General features: G+C 41.7%; 1 protein-coding gene across 9 annotated transcripts in view; it reads right to left on the bottom strand.

Annotated features, from left to right (window-relative positions):
* Positions 1-8,533, bottom strand: part of LOC128416142 (complement decay-accelerating factor-like) — a 56,326-nt gene extending 47,793 nt beyond the window's left edge. For 4 of the 9 annotated variants that reach the window (XM_053393395.1, XM_053393400.1, XM_053393402.1 and 1 more), the window contains exons 1-3: positions 8,334-8,531; positions 2,038-2,226; positions 573-761 (exon numbers count right to left, since the gene is read on the bottom strand). In XM_053393395.1, coding sequence (XP_053249370.1) covers positions 573-761; positions 2,038-2,226; positions 8,334-8,400 — 445 coding nt within the window. In that variant the 5' untranslated portion in view covers positions 8,401-8,531. Of the gene's footprint in view, positions 1-572; positions 762-2,037; positions 2,227-8,333 lie in introns of those variants that run through there. The other 5 variants (XM_053393396.1, XM_053393399.1, XM_053393398.1 and 2 more) reach the window with 4 other exon arrangements.
* Positions 8,534-12,499: the final 3,966 nt, after the last annotated feature.

Below are 12,499 nucleotides of genomic sequence, written 5' to 3'. Positions count from 1 at the left end.
GGTTCACACACTCCACCACCACAACAGCTGGCCTGCAGTTTGCAGTGTCTTGTACCAACTACAGGTTATCCTACCTTGCTGAAAGTAACCATAGTCAAGGTTACATTATGGGTCCTTGTTACAGAGCATATTGTGGTTAATTGAAAATTACATGTGAAAAGATCTAGGATCTAGTATACCACAAGCTTAACACGAGTCAGCAGTGTGATGCAGCAGCAAAAAAAGCTCATGGTATTCTTGGCTACATCAACAGAAGTAACAGTCTGATCACACCTGGAGTACTGTGTCTGGTTCGGGGCACCAACATTTAAGGAAGACACTGACAAGCTGCAATGTTTGCAGAGGAGGGTCGCCAAGATTATCAAGGGTCAGGAAATCAAGGAGCTTCCTGCAGCCAATCAGAAGCTTTACTTTGGAAGTTGAACGTTTCAGAAGTTGAACGGACTTCTGGAATGTATTCTGTTCAAATTCTGAGGTACGGCAGTACAGTATCATACTCTTCTAAACATATTACAGATGAAAACAAGATTTCAACTGTGTGATCTTGAAGTTAACTGCAACAAGATACTGACCTTTACAAAAAGCTGGGATTTCTGTCCAAGTGTAATTCTCACGACAAGTAATAACAGGAGTTATTTCAGGGATAGTGTCGTAACCTTGGCGGCAGATATAGGCCACAGTGGTGTCGGCGATATAGTAATCCTTCCTTTGCCCTTTCTTTACTTGAGCAAATGCGGACCTTGGTGGGCTCATGCAACTGCCTGGCAACAAAAGCAGACAAAAGAATGGGGAAATGTGCTGGGAAGGGTTTCAGAGAGAAAGAGACTTTTCCTTTTGATTTTTGAACCTTTTTATTGCAATACTGCATTACGTGACAAATGCAGGCAACTGGCACTGTCGGCATTTTGCTTCCTGATTGCTGAGCCAATTGTGGGCTGCTGGTATTACTCTGCCATTTCAATGAGGAGCTGAGAGTCACTCCAAGGAGTTTTAGCTGAATTTTAGGAAAATGAGGTTTTACCAGCCAATTTTTTAAAAATATATATTTTTATTGATTTTTTTTTTTACATAAAATATAATAATATTCAGCTGCAGTTATTTAAGGCAGTCAGGTCGCAATCTGACAGCCGAACCCCACTCTCTGATTAGGAGGAAGTCAGAGAACAAACCTCAGATGTTCTGAAGAAACCTCCATCCATCATTATCGGGGAAAGAAAACCTCCGGTAAGGTGGATTGCAGAGAACAGCTTGGACACTGCTTAACTGGTTTTTAAAGAGTCCAGGACTGCACATCACATTCTGTTTAATTATTTCATAATGTTAGGCATATCTGCTCCGGCAAAACCTCATGCGGAATATTTTGGAGGGCATACACAATAAGGGGTTGTATCCAACTAACTTAGGTCCAGGAAATAACCCTAACTTCCTCCCTCCCTGAAAGTGAGGGAGGGTGACAAGAGGAGCCACTTTGGGCCCAATATTGGAGGGGCTCAGTGCCGTGCCACGCACCTGTGACATCACAAGGGTGGGGCACGCCTGTGATGTCACTTGCACGGGGTGCGATGCGCACCTGTGATATCGTGCATGTGCACAACTGGGAGAAGCCCAAGCGCCTAGCCCAGCTCACCAAGCTTGGTGGTGGACCAAGCAAGCCTCCTGCCAGCCAGGCTGCGGCGTGGCTGAGGCTGGCACAGCCAAAGTGGGAGCCACTACTGTGTCTGCCACAGCAGCAGCGATCGGTGGCAGAGGCAGGGAAAATGGCAGCAGCAATGCAATTGTAAGACACCCTGAGAACCTGTAGAATGGGATATAAAACATTTGCTTAAAATCCATCAATACATGAATTAAACAAGATGTCACCCTTGATTCTAAAACGAATAGTCATTTAAAAAGCCACAAACAACCCCCTCTCCCCCCCATAACAAGATGTCACCCTTGATTCTAAAACGAATAGTCATTTAAAAAGCCACAAACAACCCCCTCTCCCCCCCATAACAATATGTCAAGGATAGGTACATTAAAAAAATAAACACTTACCCACACAAAACTGTTCTATGTGTGACCACTTCGAATCTGGAAGACATGTTACAACATCTACTTTTCCATAGACATTAAAAAAGTTGCCCAGACACTTGTAAATTACCGTTGAGCCTGGAGGGAAAGATGCGCCCTCAATATTCTTATGAGGGACTCCATTACGAATGACTGGTGGAGGGCCACAATCACCTATGATAGGCAGAAAATATTGCTGTTAAATCAATGCATTGCTGGTATTGTATTCAAAAAATATTACTATGGATTTACCTTGAGAAATGGCAGAAACACACATCATTACCTTGTTCAGTTTCATTCAGCTTTCATGCAGAATACTGTATTTCGTTTTAGATGTATATTGCAAGGATGACCAAGCGCTTATAAAACACCTTAAATGCACAAACCTTTTAACAACCAGTATCTCATCCATCCATCTTCCCAAACCTGAGACAGTCTCTATTTAGCAAAGGGGAAATGAACTAACATAGAGTCATTTATCCCAAGACTCTCAGCCAATTTAATTCTCTATTTTAGCCTGCAGTAGCTGTAAGAATAAAAAACCAAACAGATCAGGCAAAGCTGACCTTTATTAGGCAAAGTGAGGTAGCTGCTTCCTGTGGTTTTTATTAGTTCCCACCCTCAATACCTACATTTATTTAGCTTTTTCCAATCTCCTGAACTGGCAATGAAACTTGCTTGTTTCTGAGTTGGGCAGGATTAGCCGGTTTTCTCATCTGGTCACCTCCCAATATGTCATAGGCAGTAGTGCTGGGAAAGTCCTCTGTTTGAGTGAGCAGGCAGAATGGCAGCCAGCCCAGGACATGCACTTTAGCAAGCATTACATTTGTGCGCATGTTATTCTGCGGCCATACCGACCTACCATAGTTTCCAGATCTGCCAGGGAAATCTTGCTGGCGGTTCCCATGCCTAATAAGCACTGTGGTTCAGGGGCCCATGGTGGGACGTTCTCTGCTTTACCCTCTCTTCTGAGGTGTGTCTCACCACCACATTGCTTTCATTTTGATGGCAATACAGCTCTTTGCCTATGTCCTTGTGGAGGGGGAAAGTGTGCAAGGGATTTGTGTATTTTGGTTGGTGGTGCTGCTTTTCAGTCTTTGTTTTGGATTTTGTATTCGGTTGTTTTATGCTTTTTTTAGATTTATGGTGAAGTCTGATTTTGAAGTTTTTGATTTTGAAGAGGCCTTTAGGTGAAGGGTGGATTATAAATACTTTTGATAAATAAATAAAATTGCTGCTGCGTTGTATACAGGTGACCATTCTGTGCGCACTTTCAGCCCTGGGGATGGAATGGGCTTACAGTCTTAAAAGTGTTGGAGGAAAGAACTGCCTATGTATGCCTCTGCCCCTCTAAGGCTACCAACTTCCCTCGGCGCTGTGATGGAACCTGTTGAATATCAGCTGCTAGTTCAGTGAGCTTTTGGGCATGGAATAATGTAGGAAGCTAGCCAGATCTTTGCCTCAGACAGCAAAATGCCATATCAGCTTGTGGTGAGACAAGAATGACAAACCACCAGCGTGCCCAGGAACCAGCTGTTGGCACAATGCCACACTTAACCCACATTTAAGATGCTGGCAAATTGAACTTTAAAAAAGCTGGGAGGGGGAGGAGAAGAAAAGAAAACAAGAGTTAGCAAAATCGTGTTTCCTGTACTCACAATATTTACAGAAAAGCCACAGAGCTTTTTAATAAGTAATTTTGTTATTGCAGCTGGGAGAAACGTGAAGACAAGAGCATTACACTAACATATATGATTGCAGCGTTACCAGCCAAGCATCACAGGGCTCACCACAAACCTTATTTATCCAACAGTGCTGCTCTGCCTACACAACAGGCTTCCATGTGCACATCAAAATTAACTCTATTTTTCTGTCACCTCCAGCCCCCTGCATGCCCTCAAAATCAGGTCTGTAGGGATAGGGGAGCCTCCAGAGCATACTAGGGCATGCCAAAGGTCAGGGATCAGCATTTGGCAAAAGCTGTAAGAATCTAAAAATCGTCTTGCTGGATCAGCTCAGTGAGACATCTAGTGCAGCATCCTATTATCACAGTGGAAATAGCCACTCCTAACCACCAAGTGTTTACGAGTGTTGTCAGCTTTGCAGACGTACAAGAGGCCATTGCCAAGGTTACTCATATTGGCCAAACATTTGTATCCAACCAGAACGCTGTCTCAATGCCACTTCTTCCCTACTCTACATGCTCTCTCTCTCACACAGTATCCAAGCATTAGGCATCTTGGCCAAATTTCAATACACCAAATTAGGCATATCAGAACTTTGTTCTCACAGCTTTTGAAGGAGTATTCTTTAAGGATATAAATCACATGATGATGTCACTAGCGGGCTGTGCTTGAGTATGCATAATTACATATACTCTTTCCCCTCAACAGTTATAAAAGTTCTTCTTCAGCTTTCAATGCTGAATCATTGGAAGGATGTGACTAAACATACAGCAGTAACAAAAATATCTCTAAGTCAATGGGCAGTATCCAATGAAGTCACTCATCTAGCGGAAGGACTTCTGGTTCCGCAATATAACTTCCCCTTTCTCTCTCCCTGCACACCTCCTAAAGTAGTTTGGGGTTCTTCCTTTCTGGAGCATATTTAGGGAGCATACAGGGAGAGGAAAAGGAGAGGGTGTTCCACTACACCGTGCAAACAGAAATGCTTGGGCTAATGGAACTATTTTGTTGGATACTTCCCATAATTTAAACTCACCACCAGCACACAGCACCGGTCCTTGAAAAGTCCCTGCAAGTTCTTTGTGGCAGCTGTTGTAGATGCAACTGTTTTTTAAATTTAATTTTATTTATTTCTAATTTTAACAAAGTAATAATAATAAACAAATAAAAATAAAAATGTGATGGTCTGACCCCTTTCCTTTTTAACAGTGCAAATTCTACAAATACCTTCCATATCTCATCAAAACCATTTCTCTTGTATATTCCCCACCTTACCTTAATAGCACATGTTAATTTATCATTAATAGCTATATCCCACACCTCTTTATACCATTCTTCCATTTTATATTCACACAGCACTGGCACTTGAAAAGTCCCTGCAAGTTCTTTGTGGCAGCTGTTGTAGAGGCAACTGCTTTTTCAGCAATTAACTTATCACTGCTTTCTGATAAAAAGCTGATTTCCGGCTGAGCAGTCTCATGCCCATGCTTAGCAAAGCTCAATCCAGATAAGATGGAGGCACAGTTTGTGGGTGGTTCCCTAGACTGGATGGATGGGGGGAAGCTTCCTCTTGATGGCATTACATTCCCTCCAAACAAGCAGGTAGTAGTTTTGCAGTACTTCTGGATCCATCACTGTCGTGGCCCTGGTGATGCAGAGTGCCCTCCATCAGCTTCAGATGGCGGCCGAGGCCCAACTATACTCTTATTTGGGCAGGGACAGCCTATCTTCTGTTGTCTACGTTAGATCACTGCACATAGGACTGCAATGGAAGGTGATTCAGAAATCATAGTTGGTGCAGAATTCAGTGGTCAGATTGCTCAATAGGGCAAGACGGCTTGAGCACATAACACCAATCCTGGCCTGACTACACTGGCTACCAGTTAGTTTCCAAGCTCAATTCAAAGTGCTGCTTTTGACCTAAAGCCTTATGTAGTTCAGGACCCCAATACCTCAAAGACTACCTCTCCCTGTATGAACCACCCTGGACCTGGCTTTCGTCACCTGGAAGATCTGGAGGGTGGCAATGTGAGAATGAACCTTTTCAGTGGTGACTCCCTGTTTGTGGAATGTTCTGGCACCAATATTATATAAAATCATTTTTAACCAGGCTTTTGCCTTTTAATTATCTTTGGCCTTGAGTGGGTGGAATGTTTTAATCCTGCCTTTTTAAAAATAGGATTTTCCTTTCGAGTCTTTATTTTTTCTTTTGTTTTATGCTGGTTTCAATGTATGTGTTTGTATGTACATATATTGAAAGTTGCTTTGAATTACCTTGGTAAAAAAAGGTGAGTAATTTTAAATAATAATAATAATAATAATAATAATAATAATAATAATAATAATAATAATTCACTGTCTTTTTTAACAGAATGGTACAGAGCACACTTAAATACTGTGCTAAGCTAACTGCCCCAGAACCATGTACTCCCTTAAACTGGATTGTATGAAAATAACCTCTGAACATCACCTCATATAGGCCCTGTTCTAAAAGAGCTGCATTGACTGCCAGTTCATTTCTGGGTTCAATTTATAGTACTCACTTTAGTGTTTTAAGCTCTAAATAACTTAGGCCACATAGCCTGAAAGACCTTCCCTGCAGAACCCCACAGGTGTTAAGATCAGCAGAGGGGAAGCTCTTGGGAGTTAAAAGCTGAATATGAACCTCTCCACCTTTGAGGCCCACTCTATTCCTTTGATTGTTAACTGTTTTAACTGTTTTAAATTTTGAATTTTAAATTGTAACCCAACCTGGGACCTGTTGGTAGAGGGCACGTAATTAATGATGACAACGACAACGACAACAACAACAACAACAACAACAACGTGAAATTGTAGAAATTGCTTTAGGAATGTGCTTTCTTTTTTGGTCACTAACACTAGTAATCAAGAGGAAAGGAGAGCAAAATTGTCAACATGATTTCCAGCACTTATTTCAGCCCTGATACCTATGCTTGTTGTGGTGGGGGGGGGGGGGTTGGGGGGGAATGCGGGAGGTAGTTGATTCCCATCAAATTAGACGTGCTTCAAGAGTTAAGCAACAAACTACTGACAGTTGTTGTTTTTTTTCATTTCTACCATACTTTTCTGCCAAACATGCTCTCAAAGCAGTTTACAACACAAATGCAATCCATACAAACAGCGGATTATTTTGATTAAGCTGATTATTTGGATACTGTGTTTTTAGAACCAATTACTTGGTGAAAATGCAATACATCTTTAAATATCACATTCTAAGAAGGCCCAGTCCTGCCAAGAATCAATGGGACTTCACCTATTCCTGAGTTGCACCATATACAAAACAACTTAAGAAAAAGCCTGTTGCACCAGGCCAGTGATCCACCTAGTCCAGAATCCTGTTCTCACAATGGCCAAGCTCCCCTCCTGCAATTTCCAGCAGCTGACCTTCAGAAGCATACTACCAAGAAGTACCACTCCAGTTAGGGTGACTTTAAGTTCTATGAGTATATAAGTTCTATGAAACGATTTGGTATTTTCTTTCTTTCTTTCTTTCTTTCTTTCTTTCTTTCAAAAGTGTTCTTTGGGTGCAGCAAATTATATCAAATAAAAACAAAGGAACGAAATATTAGGGGAGTTAAAAGGTAGAAACAGGGTTGACATCCACTTGGCTGGGAAGTTGTTTTGGTCTCTTTCTCCCTACCCCACCCCTCCATTCATACTATCAGTGACTGGATTAACTATAAACTATTCCATTCTAGATTAAAAATGTGCTTCTTCATTCAAACATCATTCAGAATAATACTTGTTAGTTTCTGCTTGGCATTCCTACTTATGCTGCCGAGTAAGATTTACTCAAATCCAGTTACCAATTATATAGTTAAAACAACAGGCATCTATGATGAAATACTACCTTTTCTCCCCACCCCCCATACCCACATTGCAGGAGGCTGGACTAGATGACCCTCGGGATTCCTCCCAACCCTACCATTCTATGATTCTATATGATGAAATACTATACCACATATGTGTGTGTGTGTGTGTGTGTGTTTATTTATTCATTCTATAAAATTTATACACTGCTTGATTGTAAAAATCCCCAAAGGGGTTTACAAAGGACAGTAAAAGCAAGAAAAAAATTACAACCCTACTTTAAAATGTACAAAAGTTAAAATACTAAAACAGATTAACATTACCTCAACTTTCTGAGCAGCTGGGTAGGTCTGTCTAAAAAGGAATGTTTTTAAACAGGTGCAGAAAAGTGTGTGTGTGTGTGTGTGTGTGTGTGTGTGTGTGTGTGTGTGTGTAGATATGTGCCTTTCTCAAACTCGAATACCCAGATGTCGTTGCACTACAACTCCCATGCTCCCCAGCTACTAGGACCAGTGGTCAGGGATGATGGGAGTTGTAGCTCAACAACACCTGAAGGCTGAAGTGTGGGGCGTGTGTGTGTGTGTGTGTGTGTGTGTGTGTGTGTGTATTAAAAAAAAATGTGTGTGGGTGTAGGTTTCCGTGCCTCTCATTTGAAGTCGGGCAGGATGGTGGGCGCTCCTAGCTGGCTCCCAGTGGCTCAAAGGGGCGGCGGGGGGGGATCCCCTCTGTCGAGTGGCGGCTCCCGCTTTCCCTCCAGCTACTCACTCAGGACGCCGGCAAGTAGTGAAGAAAGCACGAAGAGCCTCGGGCCAAGGCTGGGCGGCGAGAGCATCGCAGCGCGCAGCGTCCGCGCGCTCCAAGAAGAGCCTCTTCCAGGGAGCGATTAAGTCTTCCAAGAACGCCGCCGCGAGAGTCCGCGGGGCGGGGCCTCGAGGGGAGGAATCCGTCAAGGGGGAGAGCGGGAGGTTCAGGGGGTTGCGGCGGCGCGCGAGAGGAACCTCTGCCCGCCTCCTCTTCGCGCTGGGAAGTGCAAAAGCTGCGAGGAAATCATTCGGTCCTCTCTCCTTTCTCACAGTTTTTGTTTTCCCCGCTATGACGTGAAGCCTGGGAAGTTCGGCGGTTCGTTGTCAGACTTGCCAAGGATGTTGCTACCACAGAATGAAAATAGTTACTCGTTGGGGGAATTCGAAAGTTTAAAGACCCTTAAGGCTCAGCCCAGAATTCTAGCCTCGCTCGGTTTTCTAGTTACGCCCCAAAGCGGAATGTTTAGGTGTGGTGGTGATGATGGTGTTGTTTTTTTGGCAAGGCGTGTGTGGGAATGCCGTCATGTGTCTTTTTTTCAAAGATATAAATACATAGATTCGCAGAACTCGCTCCAGAGTTGGAAGGGACACTAGGGTCATCTAGTCCACCCCCTGCAGTCCAGGAGTCTTCACTCGTGCCTGAACAATGTTGTATTTCAGATTAGTGTCAGGCCCTGGGGAATGTACAGAAGGCTTAGTACACATAGGGAACCTCGGGCCCAGCCTGGCTGGCTGCTGGCCCTCAGAATTGTCGCTGGGCCATTGGCGCGATACAGCAGGCTCTTCTTGTGTTCTTAACAATGCAATTACGTTAAACTGTGGAGTTCCTCTTTTTCACAAATAAATGAAATTTCTCCGCTTACATCCTGTTCTTCTGCCACATCCTGGGTGCTGTGAGCAGTTACAGTTGGTTGCCATGCTGGCAAATGTTGTTGCTACCTGCAAAATAAACATTAATACAGCAAGTCTGTGAGGTAGACTTAAGTCTCCCATGGAGGTTTGTGGCCGTGTGCTATTTTGAGTGATGATTTGAGCCTAGGTCTCCCAAAATAACCACTGCCCCACACTAACTAGACTCTGGCAGCCATGAATGGAGCCAGGACAGAATGGAATATGCTGACTTTTCGGATCTCAGCACTAAGGTACCAAACGTAATATGATTCTGTAAGCACAGTAAAATACTCCCTGACTGTCAGATTTAGCAGCAGTGCTGGGCCATTTCCAGTTTGCACAGAAAAGTCAAAACTATGGTAGCAACGTAATGCCAGTGCTTAGTTTTAATAAACAAATTGAGGATTTATGCATCTTAAGGGCATTTCCAAGCAGACTCTTTTTTTAAACGTCAAGTGTATACTGAGTCATCTGGTCTAGCAGTCAGAAGCAAAACCACATTAATCAGATACTTGTGTTGTGTTCCCTTGCCAAATGGCATGCAGAAGCCTTTCTGCGTGTAAGTACACAAATGGTAGGCTAGGGCTTCACAGCATCAGCAGAAATCACATAGAACCCCCCCCAAACCCCCTCAAAGTATATTCACACATGAATGTTTATTTATAGTCAAATTCCAAAAAAACAAATATTTGATTCCATGCAATGAAGGGCAAAAAAACTCAAAAACACAAGCCCACTAATAATCAAAATCCATTTATTGTGAGGACCATGCCTGTGCACAAACATCAACACTACAATAGTTAAAAATATTAAAATTCATTACATGCTATGCCAACAAAACCTTCTTCCCACAGAATAGAAAAGGAGGGAAAACGAGCAACGAGTTAAACAGACGATGAAGAGGTCTTTACATTGTCGTCCATAAATCTTTCCCTGGCTTTCATGGCCTTCATCACAAAAACCGCTACCACATGGGTAATGCGTGGGTTTGCATCAACTAACAGAAATTTTACTCTATCTTCAGGACTGGTTATAGAGTTGGGTATAATTTGCAGCAATGCGTCTCTAAAGCCTGAATAAATGGGGCAATAGAGGAGGTAATGTGTAAGATCCTCTTTAATTTTCATAAGGCAAGGACATAAACGATGTTCTACTGGGGTTTTTGTGTATCTACCGGTCAAATAAGCAGTTGGCAATGTTTGAAACCGTGCCATAGTAAAAGCTCTCCAAAGGGTGGGATCAGTGATCTCCACCAAGTAGTTGGCACAGATTTTGACTGCTTTTACTCGAGGGAACCAGTAGGAAAACCCAGAGTTTTTTATCTTAGTGGAGTCCAAAAAGGCGTCTTTTTCAAAGATCCATTCCCGAACTTTATCAGGGCTCCACAATTTGAGAGTATTAAACTCAGGTAGGTTGTATCTAGATAGAATGTCTAGTAGGTTTTTATGCCAAGGCCCACTAATAATACGTTTTTCATTATTAAAATTTTAAACAAGATTAGGAAAAAAATGAAATAACCAATACTGTACTCTTTATCAATTCCATGAACATTGCTTTCAAATCTTTATAGCTTTGACATAGCTTTCAATCACAAGGGGAGACCAACCTATCCAATTCAACATTGGCAGTGAAGAAGCACCTGCTTCTTTGCTTGTGTTTCCTCTTCCCTCCCCATCCTTTTTTCGCTCTTTGTTTTGTGTGGTGGAGGTGGGGGGGCAGAGGTACTCTTTTAATATTTGTACAGTGCTTTGAAAATGTTAGGTGCTTTTGAAGTGTAATATTACTGCCAACTTTCTGAGGTATAAAAAAGAAGTTATTATAAAAATAGTGATTATTTTTCATTTTAAAAACACAGTGTTATAAAAAATTAAGCTATAACACAAAAAAGAAAAGAACATATTATCATTTGTGTTCCAACATTTTATAAATATCTATTTTTCTATCTCTCTGCATACATAAGAGATGTTGTAACAAAGTAATACAAACTTACGTAGGAGAGCAATCACAGAGGGTTTGATGATGGCACATTCTGTCATATGTCAAAAGGCATATTACTATTCCTCTTTTTAATATTTACCTAGGGAAAATTTCCTTATAAATTCTAAAGGGGGGGAAAGGATACTAGCATATTTTGCTGGAACTGTTTGAATATTATTATCATTATTTACAAAAAAGATAAAGCTCTATTCCTTTATATTTGTCTTTATCTCAGTCTTAATCTTGGTTCAAATTTTTCTTCCATTGCGACAGACAGTGCTATTTTTCTAGAAAAAGAGGTGTCGGAACTCACCATGAACACCTCCCTCATTCTCTTAGAATGGCAATAGTGCTCACCTGAGAGGAGCCAGAACTGAGTTCCTGTGAGTTCCCCCTGAAAAAAGCCCAGCAACAGGCCATATTTGATAAACTAAACCTCTTAAGCAAATTGCAATTTTTTTAGCAATAACTATTTGAGCCTCAATCAAGAAAAACTCAACCAACTCTTTATCTATTCGTTTTTCATATAATCCATCCCAGAAACCTAACAATGCTAGGGAAGGTATTGGCATGAGGTCCTATCTAAAGAGTGAATTGATTTCCTGAAGTACCATATCCCAAAAATCTGCCAGTAGATGGCACACAAACCAAAGGGGACAAATACAGGTATGAGCATTTAAATTGTTTACAACACCATCACTGTGGTGAAAAGTGGAGGTTCATATAAGAGAGAGTTGGACTGGAGTATAGCATCATCTCTATATTGTTTTTAGTGCAGGTTTTGGATTCATGCTGAGACCATCTTCATAGATGCATTTTATCAACTCTCTGCTTGCTTGTTGCTTAATGAAAGCTTTTATAATAAAAGACCTAACTTGTCATGCACTTGTTCTTCTAAAAGTTCACATCCTTATTTTTATTGTAAAAATAATAAAGCCTACATAGCGATTTATCACAAGATACTTTGGGATTGATTTTTACCATAAAATGTGGATGGTAGAGAAGTAAGTGGAGATGGGGGGGGGGACTAAATATTTGACCTTTGATTAAATTTCCAAAATTCTGGTTTTTTAATAGGGGCTACAAACTCAGTTTAGGTTCCATGCCCCAAGTTTTTAATGAGAAAAAAAGCTGTTGTTACAGGAATTCCATCTAGACCATTGTTTTTCAGTACCAACCAGGGGTTTTCCTCATCTTTATTACCCAAAGGCAAAATTTGCCTCCCACTGGTTTGCCTCACAATAAGTATGTATATGGCCC

This window comes from Podarcis raffonei, chromosome 6 (genome assembly GCF_027172205.1).
Source record: "Podarcis raffonei isolate rPodRaf1 chromosome 6, rPodRaf1.pri, whole genome shotgun sequence".
Classification (NCBI taxonomy): Eukaryota; Metazoa; Chordata; class Lepidosauria; order Squamata; family Lacertidae; genus Podarcis; species Podarcis raffonei.
This window is presented reverse-complemented; position numbering and strand designations above follow the sequence as displayed.